This window comes from Oryzias melastigma, linkage group LG2 (assembly GCF_002922805.2).
Source record: "Oryzias melastigma strain HK-1 linkage group LG2, ASM292280v2, whole genome shotgun sequence".
Classification (NCBI taxonomy): Eukaryota; Metazoa; Chordata; class Actinopteri; order Beloniformes; family Adrianichthyidae; genus Oryzias; species Oryzias melastigma.
The window spans coordinates 13,625,304-13,649,858 of record NC_050513.1 but is presented as its reverse complement, the minus strand read 5'-3'; the positions used below and the strand labels follow the sequence as shown (position 1 = coordinate 13,649,858).

The 24,555-nt window shown below is 39.2% G+C and overlaps 3 protein-coding genes, 1 long non-coding RNA gene and 1 pseudogene across 4 annotated transcripts in view; 4 read left to right on the top strand and 1 right to left on the bottom strand.

Annotated features, from left to right (window-relative positions):
• Positions 1-6,643, top strand: part of LOC112145316 — an 11,446-nt pseudogene extending 4,803 nt beyond the window's left edge.
• The window catches only part of LOC112139907 (NLR family CARD domain-containing protein 3-like), a 385,294-nt gene that overhangs the window by 263,177 nt on the left and 97,562 nt on the right, over positions 1-24,555 (top strand). The gene's annotated exons all lie outside the window — the stretch shown is intronic.
• Positions 1-24,555, top strand: part of LOC112139908 (NACHT, LRR and PYD domains-containing protein 12-like) — a 249,874-nt gene that overhangs the window by 213,602 nt on the left and 11,717 nt on the right. The window lies entirely within an intron of this gene.
• Positions 7,345-8,647, bottom strand: LOC118599570. The gene is made up of 2 exons (XR_004948974.1): positions 8,332-8,647; positions 7,345-8,035 (listed from the first exon to the last, which is right to left on the bottom strand). It is a non-coding gene; the product is annotated as an uncharacterized LOC118599570 (long non-coding RNA).
• Positions 18,131-24,549, top strand: LOC112145310 (NLR family CARD domain-containing protein 3-like). The gene is made up of 6 exons (XM_024270460.2): positions 18,131-18,167; positions 18,309-20,100; positions 20,336-20,509; positions 22,839-23,012; positions 23,729-23,775; positions 23,920-24,549. The coding sequence occupies exons 1-6, from the start codon at positions 18,131-18,133 to the stop codon at positions 24,447-24,449; spliced, it is 2,754 nt and encodes a 917-aa protein (XP_024126228.2). The 3' UTR covers positions 24,450-24,549.

Genomic DNA, 24,555 nt, shown 5'->3' with positions numbered 1-24,555 from the left:
GAGTGCCTGTAATCTGTCAGAAAGAAGCTGTACAGCTCTGTCTTCAGTTCTCATCTCTCAGTCCTCCAGTCTTAGAGATCTGGACCTGAGTAACAACAACCTGCAGGATTCAGGAGTGAAGCTTCTGTCTGCTGGACTGGAGAGTCCACACTGTAAACTGGAAACTCTCAGGTTGGATTGTTCTTTTTTTTATTCAAAATTTGGTTCCAGGTTTTTTCCAAATTTAGTTTTATTTTATTTTTTCCACCAATGTCTTCATTGTCTCTCCTCTGGACATGTCTGAACCTTCTCAGTCTGGCCTCTCTGAATTTACCTCAAATATCTGCTTTCTCTCTGTTGCACTCCTTCCTGATGCTATCCATCCTGATCACTCCCAAAGAGTTTACAGAAAATAAAATATGATTATACATATATATGACTCTGGAAAACCACCACTGAAACCAATGCCAAGCCGCTTACACAAGTATCCATCAAATGTTGCATATACCAAGGTGATGTTGTGTCCCCACTGCTGTTCTGCATAGGTCTGAACCCCCTCAGCCAAATAAGCAATAAGACTGTTTATGGATACCAACTCAGAAACGGGGCGACCATCAGTCACCTCCTCTACATGCATGACATTAAGCTATATGCTAAGAGCGAGCAGGACATTGACTCCCTGATTCACACCACCAGCATCAACAGTCCTGACATTGGGATGTCATTCGGGCTTGAGAAATGCAGTCGGATGGTGAGAAAGAAAGGGAAGGCAGTCCACACAGAAGGGGTCTCACTCCCAGAGGGAACAATAGCAGACATTGAAGAGAGTTACAAGTACCTTGGAATTCCACAGGCAAATAGCAACCTGGAACAGGCTACAAGGAAAGCTGCAACAGCCCAATACCTCCAACGAGTAAGGCGAGTCCCGAGGAGCCAGCTCAATGGCAAGAATAAGACTCTTGAAATAATTAGTATGTAAATAATAATTATTATTTCCCCTAACTTCTTAACGGTATGGGAGAATTATGTCAATTATTCTATCATTAATAGCTAGCTTGGCAATAGGCATGTCCAAAGAGGAATGTTTTCAGCCTAACTTTGAAAGTAGTCCTCTCTTACTTGAGCTGGGAGCTTATACCATAGAACAGGGCCTTAGTGGCAGAAGGTTCTACCTCCAACTCTACTTTGGAGGCAACCAGCGGCTCCAGAGCCACATGTGGCTCTTTTATCTCTCCAAGGTGGCTCTGTGGCTGAAGAAAGATGAAATAATTGTAATTTTCAAAATAATTAGAGTTTAGCTTCTATTTTAGCAACATGCTAACGTTTTTTGCTAGTTTTTTTGTCCACTGGAGGTGTTAGGCTAATTTGGAGAATAGCTAATGTTTTAGAAAAAAATCCTGATGTTTTCAGCTAATTTGTTATCTAGTGAAGATTTTCTGGGATAATTTAGAATTTAGCTTTTATTTTAGCAACATGCTAAAATTTTTGACCTCTTTAATTTACTGAGAAATTTGAGGCTATTTTGGAGATCAGTAATTAAACAACAAGCTAGCTTTTTTGAGTAATTTGGCCTCTAATTAGTTTTTATGCTAATTTGGACTTTAGCTAATGCTTTAGCAATGGGAGGACAAGTCCCTGCATGAGATGTATCACCGGACAATTACAGAAGTAGCTGATATCAAGAAGTTCTACCAATGGCTAGAAAGGCCTGGCCTGCAGAACAGCACAGAAGTGCTGATTCTGGCAGCACAAAAACAAGCTCAGAGCGATAGAGACTGAGATCTAGCACACCAGACAAGACCCAAAGCGTAGGCTGTGTAAAGAGGTGCCGGAAATAATCCAACACATAACTGCAGGGTGTAAGATGCTGACTGGGAAAGCATACATGGAGCGTCACAACCCAAGAAGCTGGAATAATATACAGAAACGTGTACAGACTATGAACTGGAAACCCCAAAGTCAAAATGGGAAACACCTCTGAAAGTGGTAGAGAAGGAGAGAACAAAGATCCTGTGGGACTTCCAGATACAGACGGACAGGATGGTAATGGAGAACCAACCAGACATTGTAGTGGTGGACAAAGAGCAGAAGAAAGCTGTTGTGTTGGATGTGGCAGTACCAAGTGATGGTAACATCAAGAAGAAGGGACATGAGAAACTGGAGAAGTACCAGGGACTCAGAGAGGAACTAGAGAAAGCTTGGAAGGTGAAAGTGACAGTGGTACCCGTGGTAATTGGAGCACTCTGGGCTGCAGCAGATCCCTGGAAAGACGTCAGACATCTCAGCCCAGAAAAGTGCAGTGCTAGGAACAGCTAAGATACTGCACAGGACCCTCAAGCTCCCAGGCCTCTTTTAGTGGGTTTTCACCAGGGACTCTGGTTTCCTCCCATTGTCCAAAAACAGGCTACATAGGTTAATATCTTATTTTAAATTCTCCCTAGATGTGAAAGTGAGTGTGTGTGATTGAGGCACTGCAACAGACTGGCAACCTGTCAAAAGTTCCAAATGTGACATTTGTCCAAGCAGAGTCATGAAATCCAAACCTTGATCACACAAAAACATACAGACAATGAATGACAAAAATTTCTGTTTGTGTGAACTAGTGAGCAGCTTCAGCTTCACTGCAGTTGTCACTGTTTCTGAGGTGTTTTATTGTGCTATGTGTCTGCAGTCTGTCAGGTTGTCTGATCACAGAAGAAGGCTGTGCTTCTCTGGCTTCAGCTCTGAAGTCCAACCCCTCCCATCTGAGAGAGCTGGACCTGAGCTACAATCATCCAGGAGAGGCTGGAATTAAGCTGCTTTCTGCTGCACTGGAGGATCCACACTGCAGACTGGACACTCTCAGGTATGGAGAGACCTGCTGCAGACAGTCATGTGACTGAGGAGGAAGAACTGCAAATATACTATCTGCCTTTCTCTCAGCTCTGTGCATGGATCCTCTCGGCATTAGTGTCAGCAGCTTTTATTTCTCATTTCAATAGTCAATATCTGTCTCCTCCATACATTTTCCCCAAAATTCTGCACTGAAGAAGACACAAAGATGCTCCATTCACAGATTTTATGACTCAGAAAATAACAATAATTTTAAGAAGCTGACACGGTCTGATCATGTTTGATGGATTATTGTGGTCATCAGATCAACAACTCTGGGCTTTCATCGACTCACTAAACATAGTGCAAGTCCACCAGTGTGGATTTCATGTTGTATCAACACAAAAAGAGCTGCAGTTTTCCTAAGTGATGATACGGTTTCTTCTTCCTGCTGCTTCGACAGAGATCAAATAAGTCTTCGAACTACTTGACTATGATGAGTCAGGACAGAACTTTACAATAGATGTGTTTAGATGTTGGACGGTTTCTTCAATCAACTCCTCTTTTTTCAGGGTGGAGCCAGCTGGAGTTCAATGGTTGACTCCAGGTCTGAGGAAGTGTAAGTGTGATTTTCATTTGATTCATGACAACAAAAAATTCAAATTGAATTATCTTTAGACTGTTACTTTACTCAGTCATGAGTCCTCTTCAAAGTATCCATCAGTGAACAGATGATGGATCAATAACTGCATCGTTTGTTTTTCCATCAGATTCCTGTCGCCTCACAATCGACACAAACACAGTGAACAGAAACCTCAAACTGTCTGACAACAACACAAAGGTGACACATGTAACAGAGCTTCAGTCGTATCCTGATCATCCAGACAGATTTGATCACAGACATCAGCTGCTGTGTAGAGATAGTCTGACTGGTCGCTGTTACTGGGAGGTTGAGTTGACAAATAGAGTTTCCATATCAGTGAGTTACAGAGGAATCAGGAAAAAGGGAAACACTAATGACTGTTTGCTTGGACAGAACAATCAGTCCTGGGGTCTGTTCTATTTGGATTATGATGGTTTCTATGTCTGGCATAATACTAAAAAGACACCAATCTTCTATTCCTCTTCCTCTTCTTCCTCCTCCTCTTCTTCCTCCTCCTCCCGCAGAGTAGCAGTGTATGTGGACTGTCCTGCTGGTGTTCTGTCCTTCTTCAGAGTTTCTAATGACTCACTGATCCACCTTCACACCTTCAACACTAAATTCACCAAACCTCTTTACCCTGCATTTCGGTTCTGCCCTGGTTCTTCAATGGTTCTGTGTTAAGTTCTGTCTTAACGGTTCTGTTAGAGGAAACCAGATGGTCTGATCGTTAGTCATGTTTCTTTTTGTTAATTTTTAACTCTCACAAAGGGGAATGAGATGATTACCGATACATATAAGGTGTGTTTGAGATGACTCGGTTCTTGCCTGGATCGTCGGCAAGACCAGGCGGGGGCGTGAAAGGCGCCTGAGATGAGGGGGGAAGAGCGAGACTGTATGGGAACAGGAAGTCGGCGATGTCCTTAACATTCTGTTTTAAAAATCCTCCTTAGTATGAACTTTACTATAATGTTTTTAATAATAACTATCAACACGTGTCCGTGGACAACAGAAGAAAAATAGCTGCTGGGTTAATTTAATATCTATTGTCCCAGAGAAATGATTAAAATTGAAATTAAAGTTAACTTTTAAAGGCAACATTAACAAATAAAACCAAATAGTAAAAATATTGTTCATTTTTACATCAGTGATTCACTATTTTCCAGAAAGAGTTACAAACGCTGAATGAAGGCTTCCTTCATTTACCGGCAGTTATTTCTGATCAGCATCATGTTGAAGTTCAAGAACTGCCAGAACACCATTTCCCACAATGCATTGTTTTGTAGTCCTATGGGTGCCTGAAATGTTTTTTTTTTTTTTTTTAAAGATAATGAGTGAGGCAGGGACGTGTGGTGAGGTTGGCTGGTGAGGCACTGACGTCATCAGCCAGATTTACGTACATACAAATTTTACAAAGGGCTGGAAAGCTCTGACACTATCTGGCAACACTGCCTATGAGCAGCTTATTAACAATTCCACTGAGATAAAGTGTGTTGTTTGAAATTTCATTTCAACATTTTTCTTCCTTTTTACAAACTGTAGCATGAAAAAATGATCAAAATTGTTGTTATTGACTGACTTTTACTTATGAATGAAGTTTGTATTTCAGAAGGAACAGACGAATGACCTGTTTGTAGAAGTCTTCCTTTTCTTTCTTCAGTGTTTCTTCAGTTTCTTAGTAAACAAAAAAACAGAAGTCTTACTTTCCATGTAAATTGTGAAATTGAAATGGTAGAGGAATTTAAATACTTAGGAGTTATTCTTGATTCAAATTTTAGTTTATAAAAACATGTTTAAAAAGTGTAAAATACCACAAAATACCTTTTTTCCCCTTTTTTAGAAACATTCAAAATAAACTGACCCACAATAGTGCAAAAGTCTATCTGGATGCAATTATTTTTTTCTCACATTGGTTAGTGAATATCATGTTGGTCTCAAGCATGTGAGACAACAAGAACTTTAAAATCCTTGTAAAACCAAGCAGTTAAAGTGTAAGATATCAAACCACCGTGATCCCATACTTTTCCAATTTTTACAAAACATAGCATGCTAAACTTTGACAGTAAAACTATCTCCATGAATATGCGATTACTTTTTAAAATTTTCAACAATATGGCGCCTCCCCCACTGAAAAAATATGTCCAGCTCTATTTGGAGCAAACCATAAAGACTACAAGGTCCACTTGTCACAATGACTGCAGGTTGCCTAAACAGAGCTCGGCCTTCAGGCAGACATCCTTTTCTCATACAGCCATCAAAGAATGGAACAAACTCCAACAGAGTCTGAAACTTTCCTCAGAAATGAACCATTTCTCATGCAATCTTAAGGAGTTGCTATTAGAAAAGCAGCAATGTCAACACTAAGGATTGTAAATAACACAACCTGGTCTGAGCAAAATTTTATTGTATAATTTCATTTATTTTTATCGTATAACCAGTCATGATTTGTAATATTTAGAATAAGAATGTGTACTTGAATGACTTCTTATCTTTGCTTTGTAAGCAGTGATATGGTTTTAGTTAGATTTTATTGTAAAATTCTATTCTGTAATTAGTTGTTTATGGAAAGGTTGAGGGTATGAGTAGGTATTTGAATGATTGTTTAGAATTATATTGAAGTTTGTATTGTATGGATTTTTTCTTGTTTGTGGACTATAAATGGAAACAAGCTTCAGCTATAATCTGGTGTGAAGCATATTTAATGTTTTTGCACATTGTCCCTGTCAAATAAACTACTAAATAAAAAAATTCACATGCAATTAAAGTAGCATCACATAATTACCTTACATCGAGTTACTCTAGGTCTGTTTCATAATCTAACAAAGCCAAAACATGTTTTTTTTTTGTTGTTTGCTTGTTTTTTTGATGTTAATGGCTGTGAAGTTCTTAGAAATTTTCATGGTATTTTGTTCTGACGTATCCAATCCTATTTCTGTATGTATGATATACCACAAATATACTTTTTTTTTCACAGAAATACTATTCTCTGTTGTTTCAACTATTTTCTTTGTGGAATATTGTTATGAAAACATACCAGTTTTGATACCGTATGTTTGAAAAGTTATTTAACCTGCTGTTTGTGAATTAAATACAATTTCAGACATGAATGTTTTTGTATTTCTTTGTGTTAGAGTTGGTGATGGCACAGCTGTTCATGAGAAAATTTGGAATTAACACTTCATATTATAAAAGTTGCTGACCTCTGACCTTTGTTTGCTTTCTGTGTCTCTGTTTATTTACCTCCAATGTACAGTATATATATTATGGCTGTCAATGTTAGATCGTTAACACATGCAATTAAATAAAAACAATTAGGCTTATAAATTACACTTTGAGAAGCAACTGTTTCCCGCTTCAGTGTTCCACAGCAAAACTCAGATCAGTGGTTTACAACTCCACACAGGTTGATCCAGTGGATGCAGCAGAGAAAGAAGTTTTGTCTCCACAAATGTTGGAGGCTGCAATCAGAGGTCAAACTCAGACAATGACAAGCCATCAAAATATGTCAGCTGAGTTTCATCCATCCAAATCTTCTCTCACAGAAAATGAAAAGAGCTCTTTTGAAGCAGATCTGAAGGTAGTTTTCCAGAACAGAGCAGCTGAAGAACTTGTTCACTTTCTTCATGCAGGAATCAGACCTGAAGCTACTGATCCAGTCAAAGTTCCTAATGAAAATAATATGTGACAACTTGACAGCAAAAAAAAAAAAAAAAAAAAAAAAAAAACAAGGCAAGAAAGTCTAAAGAAGTTCAAATGGAGTAGAGAAAGCTCTAATGAATGTCCTTCCCAGAAATGTCTTAACATTCTTGAACAGACTCCTGTAGCACCTCAAATGCTGATTTCGGACCAGAATTGCTCTAGGTTCAGAGGAGCAGTGTATAGACTAATAAAATAATAACCACCGACCACAATAATGATTTTAGGATATTTGATTATTTATAAAATAATAAGACATAACAAAACATCTTCAAGTCCTGTCATAAACATGGAAAATTAAAATAGAAACCCAAAATAAAAGTTGTGCACTATAAGTTTTTTTTTTTTTTGTAAAAATTAATTTGGTTTAACCCCGGGGTTGGTCAAACTTTACCTTGCAAGGTTTTGATTCTCTTTTTATTCCTTTCACTTAAAACTATGTTAGTTCAATTAAACTCTATTTTATATTACTTTCAAACTTAAAGTTCACCTTTAATTAAAAGTCTTAATTTAAACCTTTAACACAATTGTACCCGTTTGGTTCACAAAATGCAATAAACAAAAATATACAACTCCTTAAATCAAAACCATATTTCAATAAAATAAAAGAAATTTCAAACAAAAAATAAGAGGAGAGTCCGTTCCATCCTTCGGTAATGTTTTTTTCTTCTAAAAGAGGTTCCTGGTGACTCAGCACCTGTAGAAAAGAAGTAGGTTGTGTCCTACCACGAGTTTGAAATGTTCAGTTCCTTTCTTGTAGCAAACGGGGTTCCAGAAGACTTGTCAGATGCAACTGTTCAGACTCCAGTGGGTTGGCTCGCCATCAAAGTACGTCCGTCCTCTGTGGTGTGCAGGAACTCGAACAGATTCACAATGGCGGTGAATCTCACGAACGGAAAAAAACCTGACCTGTCATGCAAGTGCAATATATAAAATAAAAACACATATAAACATCAGTCTTTGCACTTAATTACAGGTCATGCTAACACACTGTACAGTGTGAAATGCTGCTAGCTCAAACAAGGGTTAGCTAGCTAACGGGACCTCGTGGTTCGTTAGCACGGCTCAAAGTCACTCAAAAAGGGCAATATACAAGTAAAAAAAAAGAATTTCAACTGTAATCACTTTACAACATAAATTAAAATAAAATTCAGTATAATTCACAACCCTACAGTGAACCAAATTAAACGAAAATATTCACTCACCAAATCCTTTTATCAATGTTAATAAACTCCAGTCGTCTGGGAGGCAATATCTCACAAAGAGATGAAGATATTTTCTTTTCTTTCATAAAAAACACAGCGGGGACAACTCGCGTGCGTTCTTTTTTTCTTTCTCCAGTCGAATCATCCAGCTCTAATACCGACCTAATCACATATCCCTCCGCTGAAACTCAGCTTCACAGATACCTCGTGTATCCCTCCGCAGAGGTTTTGCACTTCAGTGTAAAGCGCCCTCTACAGGATGAAAAAAGAAACATTTATTTTCAATAAGGTCTAGTAACCTGGGTTACACTCCTGTCTGGCTTTGTCCTGTCATAGCATTTGAAGGCTTTGTGGACTGGATTGAAAAGACACACCAGTGAACATTCTGGTAAGGAATCTGAACATCGTTTTGGAGTGGATCATAAATCAAGTCATAAATATCAACCCAACAATGGTGGATATGTAAATCTTGTGTGGACCTGTCTGGGAGCATAAGCCAATTTCAGTTGGTGCGCCCTGTGAGATAAGTCATTAATATGTGAATATACGTAAAAAATAGTTGTGTGCGAACCATTTGTTAGTGTGTAAGTGTATGTATGTGAGAACTAAGTCATGCAATTTACTTATGACACTCTTATATTATGACCGTATTATCAACTGACCCCTCCCCCTCTATCTCCCCCATCATAACCTTTAACCATATCTCTAACATCCAACTCTCTCGCTCTTTCTTCCTTCTTTTTTTTATTCCAGTCCAAAAACAAATGGATATAAACTATATTCATAAACTATATATAAATATTTATGCATATAAGCTTTTTATATTTATTATGCATACAAATATACACTTTGTTTGTCTGAAGATTCATAACCCCATATTTTAACAGTAAAATCTTTCCAACACAAGAGGCCCTCAGCTGTTTGCTCAAGTGCCGGACAACTTTAAAAAAAAACAAAAAAACAATGTAAGTCAGAGTTGATCAACTTTTAGGGCAGTTTCATGTTTTTTTATTATTATTTGATATGATGGTTTGTGGCACAGGTCAAAGGTCAAACGGTAAAGTTTTATATTCTAGAAACTGAGAAGAGAAAAGTTTCAATGATGAAGGACTCAACCAAATACCACCATTAACTGGATTAGTGTCTGTGATTTTTCTACCAATCTTTTTCACTCCCCTTCTTATGATTGCACGGAGTAAATCCAGTAAGTCATGTGACATGTAGACTGTCCAGGCCCATTTGTAGATGACCTCTTCAGTTCAGCTGCTCCGTGCTAAAGAGAGTCTAATCATAGAGGGCCTTTGTTTAGTGAGGCTCCTGCTGGTCTAAATCTAGATGCACATTTGCATTAAAAAACTGATAAAGTTTAAGACAAAAGCAGAACTGTCAGGTAGTGTACTTAGCACCAAACACGATATAACACCACAAGTACTCATACTAACTCTCAAACATGGTAGATGAAGTGAAATGGTTTGGCCTCATTCGTAACCCAGACAAATTTCAAAGCAGTTTCTAAAAATGAGCATAAAATACATTGGTGGTCCTTAACATAATTTATGCTTTGTTTTATTCAGAAAATATTGCAAATAACAAAATAGATTTTTTTTAAATCACACTGAATTTGTTTTAATATATTCTTGCGGTTGATTGTGGCTCTGCGACAGATTGGCGATCTTACTAGAGTGTATCCTGCCTTCGTCCAGAAGTGGCTGGGTTAGGTTCTGGCTCCCCGGTGACCCAGAAAGAGACAAAGTGGTTTAGAAAATTGATGGATAATCCCTCTGATGAATCTGCAACCTCTTTCTCTAATTTAAAAGATTAACTCCACATTGGCCCAAGGAGACATTAACCTTACAGAAGCTCTCATTAAATTTTATACTTTTGACCGACTGGCTTGATTTTTATTCTTTAATCCCCATTTCTTTTATTACAAGACTGGTGAAATTGGAATGTGTGTAAATGTCCTGCACTGTCCAGCTATTATCAGTTTCTGTATTTGAATTTGATCGGTGTTTTTTGTTTTTTTCTTTTTACAATAAGGTGATCAGATAGAAGTGTAGCTGCTTGTCCATCGCAGTATGAGAAAACTTTCTCCATTGTAGCTTGGATTCAGACTAAGGATGTAATGATACCTCGCGAATCAGTGAAAAGCTGATTCAAACTCTTCAAAATGTTGATCAGTGCAGAAAATACAAAAATCAATTTGTCAAGGCCTGTGCCCAAATTTACAAAAATGCGGAGTAGATCACATTTCTTCATGCAGGCTCGCTGTGTGTGCGTACGTCGCAGACAGGCTGCATGCTGTTTATCTGCGATCGCAATTGTTAGTGCGAATTCAAGCAAAGTAGAGATTTGTTCCTCGACCTGCAACTTTCATCGCATCTTTGACCAATCTACTGTGACAACAGTCATGTGCGTTGATTGCAAGTGGAGGTGAGTGTGCTCTCAGCGGCTGGGGGGCTTTGGGCTGAGCAGGCACTGGTGAGGAGCTGTCCATCACACATGGAGCACAACATGAACCGAGTATAAAATGATTTGGGATCATTTTAGTATACTGTATAATTGTTTATTTCTATTGAATCATTTCTGTTAGTAGGAAAACATACACTTTTGATATAAGGGGCAAAAAGAAAACATATTTGGCCTTAAAATACCTTAAATACACTGCGTTGAGAAAAAATTGGTAAAAAAAAAACAAAATTATGACTTTAAAACTGTGAATCGAATTGAATCATGGCTTGGCTGAATCATTGGATCCCTTTTTTAGACTCAGTGTGTTGAATGCTCCGGATAATTTGAGGAATAAACTTCACCTGCTGCTCATTCTTCCTCATATTGTGAAATAAATACCTGTATTCCTTACATAATTTTACAGTAAAATGATCAAAAGTGATCCTGGTTTATCAGGTAAATTCTCTATAACCTTAGGAGTAGGGATGTCCCGATCAGGTTTTTTTGGGCCCGATCCGATTCCGAGTCATCTGATTTTGTGTATCTGCCGATACCGAGTCCCGATCCGATACTTTTATAAGACATTTAAAACATGAATAAATTGAAGAAACAGATTAGTGTTGTCCCTTATGTATATTTTATTAACCTTATTTTACCATTAAAAACTTCAATAAAACACTTCTGTGAAGTAGCTTTAATAAACAAGTAAAAATACAGCAAATATAAACTAGGGAAAAAAATACAGTTTTCTTGTTATATAAGTGATAATTAGTCATTTGAAAAAGTTTAGTGACTGTAGCTTTAATATCTTTAGAGCTATTGAACATTTTTGACCAAATGTGATTCCTGTCCTCATTTAAAATTCTTAAAAATAAATTATGACTTTATTTTAGCATAAAATTTGATGAGTGTTCATAAATAGCTGATATCATTATTAGTTTTAATTTATTAGTTTTATTTATTTAGTTATTTTTAAGATTATGTGCTTATTTTTTAAGTTCTTAAGACGTCACATTTTCGGTTTTATTACCAAAGTAGTTAATTTTCTTAACTGTTATTTCTCTGTCAGATAAATAAAACAGGCATATCAAAGGACAGCTCGGGTCCTAAGGAGTTAAATCACGGTGCTAGCATGTAGCAGTTAGCAGCTACTGTTTAGTCGTCTGAACAGAAGCACAAAGAGCTTCACATTAAAAAGAAACAAAATACTGTCTTTTTCTGTTGGAATATCTTTATAGGTTGTTGTTTGAGTTAGGACAATAGAGACACTTGCTGTCAGTTTAAAGCGTTTTTAAAAGAGTTATTGGTCCCAGAAGTTAGCTTTCTAGCTAGCTTTGTTTACAAGTTAGCTTGAGCTGCTGCCGTTTTCTGCTGCGTTTTCTGGTGATGACATTTTGTGATCTTTTCCTGACATGCAGACTTCTACTGGAGTATTTATCCGTAATGATAAGATGAAATATAAAGCTCTGATCATAATGAGAATAAATGAAATATCCGATCCGGATCGGACAAAGGAGTCCGTTTCCGATCGAGTCCCCAACCACGTGATCGACCCCGATTTCCGATCACGTGATCGGATCGGGACATCCTTACTTACTTGACTGAACCACTGTGTTCCTGTTTTGCTGCTTTACATGATGAATACAGGGAAGTCAAATTCTCCAGAATTTACATATACAGAAAAAAAGCTCTGTTCAGGTGTGTCATGTCAGAGCAGACAGAGCCGGAGGAGACGGTGACAGCAACTATCTTCTTCTGCTTCTTCACAGTAAGTCTCTATGTTTTGTTCTCCACTCATCATGTAGGCAGTGATGAGTCTGTGTGCTCTTATCTGTAAGGGATAAGAGCAGCAGAGAAAGAGCTCAGATTAAATTTGAGACTCAGAATAAAAAGTCAAAGCTTCACGTGAAGGAGAAACTTTGAGGGTCGCTGGATTTTCTTCTCTGGCTGATCCTAAAAGTTTTAAAGCAGTGGTTTAAAACAAACCAGATGTGTACTCATGCTGTGTTTTTAATGTAAATGTTCAAGTTTTGTGGTCGTGTCTACTCTGTACTGTTGGCTGTTGTAGAACCGCTGAGCTTTTCTCTGTCATTGTTTATTTGTAATGTCTGCATGTTTCTTTTGTTTTTACCTGCCTTAGAACAACAAATGTATTTTATTTTTTATACTAATTCTGGCATATTTATGTCCAATATTTGTCAAAACGACCATACGCATAGCCCTAATTTAAATCACTAATAATAAAATAATACATAGGGCTGATTTTACGCACAGACAGCAGCTTGTTGGCTCAATGTTGTGAAATCATCACAACTATCACGTGTCTCTCAGACATTCCGATGACTGTTCAACCCTTCTTCTCCATCTTAGATTCAAATTAAATTTAAATGTTTCTAAAAACAAGTGGCTTCCAAATGAAGTCTGTGAGAAACTTTGAAAGCTTTTCAGTGTGTGATATCTCTGCTGATGGAGGTCAGAACAAACACAGGTTCAAAGTTCTGAACTTCTTCAATTTCTGACATTATGTTGCAAGAAAACTGTGAGCTCATCTCTGATTCGTTTTTCTTCAACCAACATAATTTCCATATGATCTGTTCAGTCGTTATGATCTCACGCTTCATTAGGAATCTAGAGTCCACAGCTGCCCAGCCTGCAGCTTACTTGAGTCTACATCTAGATCAGGTCTTTCTTTTTTCACCTTGTTTTATCTCTGTCCTTTTTTTCCTTGATCTGCTTCATTTTCCCCGAATTGTAGAAACAGGAAGTTTTTTCTTTCTTTGTCAAACTGAATAAATGGAAATGTTCCATCATGGAATGTTTGCTGTTGCAGCTGCTTGTCTCCATCTGGTGGAGTGAGAGCAGAAGTGCAGCAGCTAAAACCTGCTCACCACTTTTCTGATATTGAATGTTTCCACAGAAATGGGTATGAGTGAGTGAGATACAGTGGTGTCCCTTATGTTTTAATGTTCAAAGATTTTGGTTTATGTGGGATGCTTGGTGGGGTTATATTTTTTCCTACTAGAAGTGTTGGCTGCATTTCTTTTTCTTAAGTTCAAAGCTCCTTGCAGTTTTCCTTCCCCGTTGCAGAGTCCACAAATGAAAACTTCATCTTGCTCAGTTTCAATCAACAATTCATTGTCTCAAATTCATCATAAGAAACATTTTAATTTAATTTTGATCAAATAAATCCAGTCTTTGCATACACATCAACAAAACCATTCATAGTTAAATTGCAAATTAAATCAAATGTTTTTCAAACTAATCTTCATTCAGTTGATTAAAGTTCAGATTCAATGTTCACTCAAAGCAATAAATCACAATAAAGGTAAGTAACTTGTAGTGATAAACCAGATGGTCAGTCATGACTAGAGGTTGGATATCGGGAAGTCATGCAGACATTGCAGCCCTTTAGACGTGGAGTTTCCTATCCCTAAGTCTAAGCCTTCCTACTGCCACAAGGATTTCCTACTTAGCTCCCACACACGTGCACATCATTGGTAACTTTTCCACCCCCATTTAAATACCTGGTAGTAGCCCTGACTATAAACGCTGGAGAAACTGGAAACAAGTCTGGGTTTCAAAACAAATACGCCTATTGTACTTTCAAAATAAAAAGTTATTTTTAAGGTGACATACTCAAGCAATAACAAATGTTAACAGGGTGGACAACACTGTCACACACTGTTTGAAAAAACGGGAACACCATAATTTAGGACATGTAACACACATTTTATAATGAGTCACTGAGGAAGAAGAGGCCATGGAGCACGATTGCTTAAGATTTGAGTGAGCGAAGAGAGCAAGACAAACCACTCCTCTAGCAGACTGAGGGAAGGGGGGGGGGGGACGGTCTGGACGCAGCGGGAACAATGCAAAATAACGGACGGTGGAGAGACGGCTCTCCATGCAACGCAATGGAGACGCATTACAGATGAACCAGTGTAAACTTGGGGTCAAACCTACTCGGACCAATCACTGTTGTCTGGCTCCAACACGGCATTGTCCAAATATAAAAAATGGCAATTGAATTGGCTTCATTTCGCTGGAGAAAGAGGTAAGGCATTTTTTATGAGTGATGTCACAGACGTCTGTCCAGTTCTATATATAGGCAATGGAGGAAACACAAGAGAAGAGCCCATCAGTGGAGGAGCAGCTGATCTGTTAGTGAAGGAGGATCTGAGCTGATGATGAGTGTTTCCTCTGCAGGTGAAGGTAGAAGGTGTGTGTGAGCTGATCCAGTGGATCCAGTGAATCCAGCAGCATGGATCAGTGTGAGGACACACAGGAGGGAGCCCCTCCCTCTAAAAGCACTCTGTGTGGGGAAGATGAGAGCCAGAGCAAAGCTCAGAGGTGAGATGAACATCTCTAACTGTCCAGGACTCTTCTCCATGTCAGAGCTCAGCACTCACATCAACAACCTTCATTCTTCACAGGAACCAACCTGGACCTGGATATGAACCCAGCTGGGTGTCCTTCAGGAGTGACAAGTCAAAAGATTTACCATTTTACTTCAAAGACATCAGTTCAAGAATGGACCAGTAAGTATTTGTCAGAGTTAAAGGAGGCTGGATAATAGTTCAGATCATCAACAGTTTTCAGCTGAATGACTTGAGGTCTGATTCAGTTCTTGTTTTCTGATTAGAATCACTTGGAGGATTATGTGGGATGAAATCTTTCCAGTTGAGTCTTCTGATAGTCTCTGAGAACAGAGATGTTGGAGAAGAATGGATCTGAATTGGTTTCTTTCAAACAACAAAAAAGAGAGACATAACTTAGGAGTGTCAAATTATCATGTTAATCGTGATTAATTACAGACAAATTAGAGAGTTTTTTTCTTTTTTTAAAAAATTAGGGGATTTTTTTTAATCCTGACTTGAGAGCTGCCAAAGAAAATTTCCAATGTACTTGTTTCTGAACCTTTAACGTGTAAATATGTCAATAAACTCTTCACATTGTTGTCCCAATAAAAATAAGAGAAATATTACAAAGTTCAGCCTTTCTTTGTGGAGTTTGCGTGTTCTTCTACTGTAATGTCTGGGCACTCCAGCTTATTACCACAGCCTCAAAAAATGTTTCATAGGCTAAGTTATAAATTAAAATATTTTAAATTTAACCATAATGGTTAAAAACTTTAAATACTTACTTCTCTTGCTATTGGGTCATTTTTCACAACAGTAGGAGATCTTACTTGTTTTATATAGCAGGAATTCTATCTGTGACTTGGTGAACTGAACTGACTCTAGTTAGTTTGGTCTTAAATCTACCAGCACAGACAGAATAGATCTGATTGTTCATAATTCTCCACAGAGTGGACCAGCAGAGCTCAGAGACTCCCAGTGGTCCGTCTGTCCAGCAGCATCAAACACAGCTGGACTCCATATTTCTGGTCTGTACATGAACAACAACTACTTGTCCATCATTCTGTTCACAGTCATCTCCATGCTGCACTTTGGAGACCAGTGGATTGTCAGTAAGGTTGGGCACCGATTAGGTTTTATTCGGTTCCGGTGCCAAAGCGCTTTTTTTGTATTGGTTGTGGTTCCTAATCAATGCCAATTTCAGTACTTTAGTTAAAAAGAATAATGCCAATATCTTTCCAAATCAACACATTTTCATTCCCAAGTTGTCACATATTGATGCATGGTAAAGACCTCAACATCAAAAATGTGCGTTTTCTACAAAAAAGTTCTACAAAAAAGCTCCAAAAAGTGAATTTCTTCAAAGAGTCATTATTGGGGCTTCTATCTCACTTGGGGTGTGTGTCTGGATAACAGCTGCTTCCACGGTGTTCCTGTGCCTTTGTGACTGAGCTTAAAGGCTGTCCCACATTAACCTGATAAGGGGAAACTTCAAGGGACCTTTTTTTTTATTGCTATCTTAACGAAAATAAGATAAACATCGCAGTTCAGGAGACCGGAGAAGGCTACCCCCGCTCCCCGCAGCGGCTGTCTGTCTGCCTGAGTATTGAGCAAGCGAGCTTGGCTGAAATCCAGGAGGCTGGCTGCAGCCAGAGAAACTGATGCACTAAGACAGTCTGCAGATCTGTCCAGAGTGAATCCCGTATGCTGGAGACAAGCTCTGGTAAATCCTGCGGCTCCGGTGGGTAAAAATAATTGATGGAAGTTCTGGACAAAATGTTCATTTGGATTAGTTTTTTTTTTCCTGCCGATCGGGTAACTGAAAATGTCACGTGCTCAAAGTTCCTGATTGGCTGATGTGACGTAGCGACCTGTCGAACTTCTGTGACCTGCTGTTACATCCTGCTGCTGTCTGGCCTCCTTTTCCATCCAGTTCCCTTTGGCTCACCTGGCAGGTGTGGCCAATGTGCCTTGATTGGCAGCTGGTGTCTATTTAAGTCGGAGGCGGCCACACCGAGCCAGGTAGGGAGCAGAGCAGCAGGCTGGGTTTAGTTTGTGCGGTGTTGTTTTGGGTTGGTTTTTGACATTTGTCTACTTTTTGTCCTCAGCAATCTTAGATTGCTAGGTTTTGTTGTATTAGTTTGGGGTTGGGCCTTGGTAGTTCTGATTTGCGGGTTTTGTTTAATTTATGTTCTTCAGGTAGTTTTGTAGGCAGCCTTAGCAGGGAGTTGCTGACTCGGACGGTCGTCATGGCTGGGTCAGTAGTCTCCCTGTCTTCTTTTTCTTTTGGCCAAGGTCCAAACTCTGTTTTGGTTTGTTCTTTTTACCATTCCCACTAATTAATTTTTACTTTATTTCAGGACACAGGTTTCCATTTATTTTAATAAACTGTGTTCCTTTATGTTTGGTGTCCAGTTAATGTTATTGTCCCCATCAACGGTCATCCCCTAGACTCTGGGCCAGTTTCCCATTGGGGACGTAACACCTGCTGTGAAATGCAGCCAGACATTTCAGCGCTGTACGCTCTCATGCTCACCCAGTCACTGGTCTTATATAAGCCCACTAACTATTACAGGAAAGGTAGAAGGACTGGCTAGAACTTCAATGTATTGAACAGAATAGAAGTATAAGACAAATAGACCTTCACTGTAACTTAGCACTGAATGAGGAACTGATTGGTTTCAGTAGAACCACATAAATCATAACGGTTCCTCCTTAGAACCTAATTTTGGTGCCCAGCCCTAATTGTCAGTGTGTCCAACATGGAGCTGATGTTAGGCTCCATGACTTCACTCTGATTGGCTCATTCATCTAGAATTCTGTTACAGCTGCTGGAGGACAACATTGTGACTTTTGTGAAGAAGGAGCTGAAGAAGATCCAGAAGATTCTGAGTCAGAGGGACTATGAGGAGGAGCTGGTGGGTGAAGATGAAGAGCAGAGGAGCAGCAGAGAGTCACTGATGAAGATCACAGAGAACTTCCTGAGGAGAATGAAGCAGGAGGAGCTGGCTGATCGACTGCAGAACAGTAAGAGGATTTCTCTGAGGGTTTCAGCTGTTGGACAAATGAAGATTTACTGATGTCTCAACACATGGAACAACATGGATTCAAACCCTCATCATTCAGGCTGTAGAGAGTTTATTAACTCTGATTGTTGTCTTCCTTCAGAACCTTCTGCTGCAGTTTGTCAATATCAAGTCCAATCTAGGCTTAAGAAGAAGTTCCAGTGTGTGTTTGAGGGAATCACTAAATCAGGAAACCCAACCCTTCTGAATGAGATCTACACAGAGCTCCACATCACAGAGGGAGGAACTGGAGAGCTGAATGAAGAACATGAGGTCAGACAGATTGAAGCAGCATCCAGGAAAGCAGACAGAGCAGAAACAAGCATCAGACAAGAAGAGCTCTTTCAACTCCCAGCTGGAAGACAAGAACCAATCAGAACCGTGATGACAAAGGGAGTGGCTGGCATTGGGAAAACAGTCTTAACACAGAAGTTCACTCTGGACTGGGCTGAAGGCAAAGCCAACCAGAACATCCACTTCATATTTCCATTCACTTTCAGAGAGCTGAATGTGCTGAAAGAGGAGAAGTTCAGCTTGGTGGAACTTGTTCATCACTTCTTCCCTGAAACCAACGGAATCTGCAGCTTTGAAGACTTCCAGATCATCTTCATCTTTGATGGTCTGGATGAATGTCGACTTCCTCTGGACTTCCACAAGACTCAGATCCTAACTGACCCTAGAAAGTCCACCTCAGTGGTTGATCTGCTGACAAACCTCATCAGGGGGAACCTGCTTCCCTCTGCTCACCTCTGGATAACCACACGACCTGCAGCAGCCAATCAGATCCCTGCCAAGTGGGTTGACATGGTGACAGAGATCAGAGGGTTCAATGATCCACAGAAGGAGGAGTACTTCTGGAAGAGATTAAGAAGTATAAAGCAGGCCAGAAGGATCATCTCCCACATCAAGAGATCCCGAAGCCTCCACATCATGTGCCGCATCCCAGTCTTCTGCTGGATCACTGCTACAGTTCTGGAGGATCTGCTGAAGAGCAGAGAGGGAGGAGAGCTGCCCAAGAGCCTGACTGAGATGTACATCCACTTCCTGGTGGTTCAGGCCAAAGTCAAGAAGGTCAAGTATGATGGAGGAGCTGAGACAGATCCTCACTGGAGTCCAGAGAACAGGAAGATGGTGGAGTCTCTGGGAAAACTGGCTTTTGAGCAGCTGCAGAAAGGAAACCTGATCTTCTATGAATCCGACCTGACAGAGTGTGGCATCGATATCAGAGCAGCCTCAGTGTACTCAGGAGTGTTCACAAAGATCTTTAGAGAGGAGACAGGACTGTACCCGGACAAGGTGTTCTGCTTCATCCATCTGAGTGTTCAGGAGTTTCTGGCTGCTCTTCATGTCCACCTGAACTTCATCAACTCTGGGGTCAACCTCATTGAGGAACAACAGAAAAAAAACAAGATCTATAAACTGAAGCAAAGTAACTCAGTCCAGTTCTACCAGAGTGCTGTGAACAAGGCGTTACAGAGTCCAAACGGACACCTGGACTTGTTCCTCCGCTTCCTCCTGGGTCTTTCACTGCAGACCAATCAGAATCATCTACAAGGTCTTCTGACTCAGACAGGAAGTAGCTCACAGACTAACCAGGAAACAGTCCAGTACATCAAGAAGAAGATCAGTGAGAATCTGTCTGCAGAGAAAAGCATCAACCTGTTCCACTGTCTGAATGAACTGAATGATGGTTTTCTAGTGGAGGAGATCCAACAGTCCCTGAGTTCAGGACGTCTCTCCACAGATGAACTGTCTCCTGCTGAGTGGTCAGCTCTGGTCTTCATCTTACTGTCATCAGAAGAAGATCTGGAAGTGTTTGACCTGAAGAAATACTCTGCTTCAGAGGAGGCTCTTCTGAGGCTGCTGCCAGTGATCAAAGCCTCAGACAAAGCTCTGTAAGAACTCTCAAGAACATTACCATTAGTGAACACAGGAATTAAATGTATTATTCATTGTTTAAGCCAACATCTTTATGCATACAACATTTGTCAAAAAATAAATAAAAATAAAACTATGCACAGTAGGATCCAGACAGAAGAAAAGTATATTTTTAAATAGACACATTCTACATAGCAATTCAACACAAGATGACAATTGACAAGAATTTCTGTCTTACTTTGTTTTCTTCAGACTGAGTGGCTGTAATCTGTCAGAGAGAAGCTGTGCAGCTCTGTCTTCAATTCTCAGCTCTCAGTCCTCCAGACTCAGAGATCTAGATCTGAGTAACAACAACCTGCAGGATTCAGGAGTGAAGCTTCTGTCTACTGGACTGGAGAGTCCACACTGTAAACTGGAGACTCTCAGGTCAGATTTTGTTTTTAAATTAAAACCTTTTTTCCAGGTTGTATCTAATTTTTCGGCATTAAAAGAATATTTTAGATGTTTTTCCGTGAAGCTCACACCAGAGGAATGTTTACCAAAATTGTTCTTATTTTCTTTTCAATTTTTCCCTTTTGGGTTGCCATAGTGAATCAGTTTCCTCCATCTAATCTTGTCTTCAGCATCCTCTTCTTTAACACCAGCTACCTTCATGTCCTTGTTCACTGCATCCATAAACCTCCTCTTTGGTCTTTCTCTAGACCTCTTGCCTTCCAGCTCTAGACTTCTACTAATATGTTCACTGTCCCTCATCTTGATATTTCTGAACCATCTCAGAATTGTCTCTCTGACTTTATGTCAAAAACCTCTAACTCGTGCTGTCCCTTTGATGGACTCCTTCCTGATCCTATCCGTCGTGGCAACTCCAAAAGAGTTTACCAGGTATTAAAATCAAGATACAATATCTAAGGAAGACATAGTGTTTATGCATATTTTATGACTCCATCTGTGCATCTGTAAAAACTACAGGCATGAAGCCCAATGAGGCAAATTGAATTTGTGATATTGGGCTATATAAATAAAATTGAATTGAATTGAATTGAATTTAGAAAAAGTACACTCTATTAAGTTTTGAAGATTTTAGAAAGTGTACTTTAATTAATTTTGAAATACATTAGTGGTCTTGCCCCAGAAATTCTAAGCAACACGATTCAAAAAGATTAAACACAAGAGGAGCTGCTAATGGTGACTATAGACCAGCCAAATGTTGGACCACATTCGGTCAAAGACCATACCTGTCTAATTCAAAGCCCTCCCAGATCTAAAACAATTTACATGTAAAATAAAACAATGGCTCAAGTCCAGTCAAGCCAGTGGACATTTGAACCATTGCTTTGTTGGGATTATTCTAGATTACAATTTTTCTCGATCATTTAAGTGCATTTCTCACAACAGAATTAAATGTATCACAACAGTTGGTGCAACCTCCACAACATTTAATTCAATTCAATTTTAATTACATAGCCCAATATCATGAAGAAAAATCCGCTCATTGGGCTTCATTTAGTAATTTGGGCAAAACCTAGTGTCAGTTTCATGTTCATTTCATTCAATGGTATATCCTTCTGGACACAAACCAATTGATTAAGTACAAATCTCTACAAAATGGTCACTTTATCATGTTTTTAAAATTATCTACATTTGTCCAACTGATTAGTCATTGTTTACATAACTAAAAATCTTTATTGCATTTCTTGTATCTTTCCACACACTTCTTGAACATGTTGTCAAACATCTTGTACATACATTTCACAGTTTTTCTCAATTGATTTAGTACTTTTCTCACATCAGTGTTAAAGTATTAGTGCAAACCATTGTAGAAAACCTTCAAAAGCAAGTCACTTTCTGAAAATGCAAGTCAGTTGCTCATAATGGTTAGTTCATGCTTGAAAAATCAAGTTTTTATGTCAGTGAAAGTTTCAGTGTAGTCAAAATAACACGTTATGACTCCAGCTTCTTTAAAAGAATAAGTAAAAAGATTTCAGCATGTTTTCAATGAGACTGATTATTCTGGAAATGTTTCCCAATGTCATGTAATGTGAAGACAGCAGTATGAACCATGCTTGAAAATTTGAAAACTCAAATTCAATCTAAAAAAAAGACACTGAATATGGACTTTATTTTGTTTATTTGTAACCATTCACAGCATTATGCAAATGGAAATAAAACAACAAAAATAAACTTCCCTTGGCTCAGTCAATCTTGCTGAAGTAGTTCTGAAACTGAAAATACTGTCAAACAGAGAGTGCTGCAATCAATCATAGACGACTAGACACACTCGTCTGTTTGGCCACATATTTTCATCTACATCACAGTGAATATCAGCTCTACCAATGCACCATGGAAAGTATCTTCTAGAAAACCGTGTCCACCTTGTGCAGGACTCTGCCATGATGTTGTCACCAGCTGCATCTATGGTCTCTAGCAGGTCATTTGGGTATTTTCAAAGACACTTTTACAGAGCAGTGTCCGCCTCAGCAGAACCCAGTTCAGGAAGTGGTCTTCTGAATGGAGGGCGGGGAATGTTGAAACTAAAGTAAGAATGGAAGTAGCAGATCCACCTGAAGCTCTGGGTGATTCAGTTCCTGCATAGTGAAAGTTCTAAATGTGACTCAAATTGAGACATAAAGTCCAAACCTTGATCACATAAGAGACAAAGACAACAAAAGGAGAAAGTTAGAGATTGTGTGAACAAGTAGCATCATTAGCTTCACTGACATTCTCTCACTCTTTCTGCCTTGTTGTATGTCTGCAGTCTGTCAGGTTGTCTGATCACAGAGGAAGGATGTACTTCTCTGGCTTCAGCTCTGAAGTCCAACCCCTCCCATCTGAGAGAGCTGGACCTGAGCTACAATCATCCAGGAGAGGCTGGAATTAAGCTGCTTTCTGCTGCACTGGAGGATCCAGACTGGAGACTGGACACTCTCAGGTATGGAAAGACCTGCTTCTGACACTCATGTGACTGAGGAGGACAACTATTTGTACTTCTCTCAGCTCTGCACATGGATCATCTCAGAATTAGTGTCAGTAGTCTCTATTTTTGATTTAAAGAGGCTTTATTCATAGACTTTATCAAATCAGAAAACAGCCGCAATGTTAAGAAGCTGACAAACTCTGCTCATGTTTGATGGATTATTGTGGTCATCAGATCAACAACTCTGGGTCGTCATTGACTCACTAAACATAGTGAAACTCCAGCAGTTTGGTATTCCTGAATAAATTCCTGAATGTGGTATAAATCCTGAATTTCCCAGAGGATTTCCAAAGAGATTAATAAAGTATTTTCTATTCTATTCTATTCTATTCTATTCTATTCTATTCTATTCTATTCTATTCTATTCTATTCTGTTCTGTTCTGTTCTGTTCTGTTCTATTCTGTTCTATTCTATTCTATTCATGCTGTCTCAGCAGTTTACCTCAGTGATGACGTGGTTTCTCCTTCCTGCTAATTCAACATAGATTACATGAAAAGAACCTTCAAACTGCTGGATGATGACGAATCAGGACAAAACTTTAAAGTAAATGTATTCAGCTCTTGGACTTTTCCTTCATAGGTGTAGAACAATAACAGAATGAGAGCCATGTGATGTTGATGTTTGAATCCTGAAAGAAGCTGTGCTCTCCTGACTCTCCTCCTCTTTTCAGGGTGGAGCCTGCTGGAGTCCAGTGGTTGACTCCAGGTCTGAGGAAGTGTAAGTGTGATTTTTATTTGATTAATAGCAACAAAGAATAACACATTCAAACATCAATCATTCATGAGTCTTCTTTAAAGTGTTCATCAATGAACAGATGATGGATCAATAACTGCATCTGGATTGTGTTTGTTTCTCCATCAGATTCTTGTCGTCTCACAATCGACACAAACACAGTGAACAGAAACCTCAAACTGTCTGACAACAACAGGAAGGTGACCTTTGAGGAGGAGCTTCAGTCATATCCTGATCATCCAGACAGATTTGATCACTGGCATCAGCTGCTGTGTAGAGATGGTCTGACTGGTCGCTGTTACTGGGAGGTTGAGTTGACAAATAGAGTTTCCATATCAGTGAGTTACAGACGAATTAAAAGGAAAGGAAACACTAATGATGGTTTGCTTGGACAGAACAATCTGTCCTGGGGTCTGTTCTACTCTGATTATGATGGTTTCTATGTTTGGCACAATAACAAAATGGTATCAGTCTCCTCCTCCTCTTCCTCTTCCTCCCTCAGAGTAGCAGTGTATGTAGACTGTCCTGTTGGAACTCTTTCCTTCTTCAGAGTTTCCAATGACTCACTGATCCACCTTAACACCTTCAACACCACATTCACTGAACCTCTTTACCCTGGATTTGGGTTCTGGCCTGGTTCCTCAATGCTTCTGTGTTAAGTTCAGTCTTAATGTTCTGGTTCTGTTAGAGGAAATCAGATGTTCTTATGGTTAGTCATGTTTCTTTTTGTGTATTGTTGTTTTTACACAAAGGGGAATGAGATGA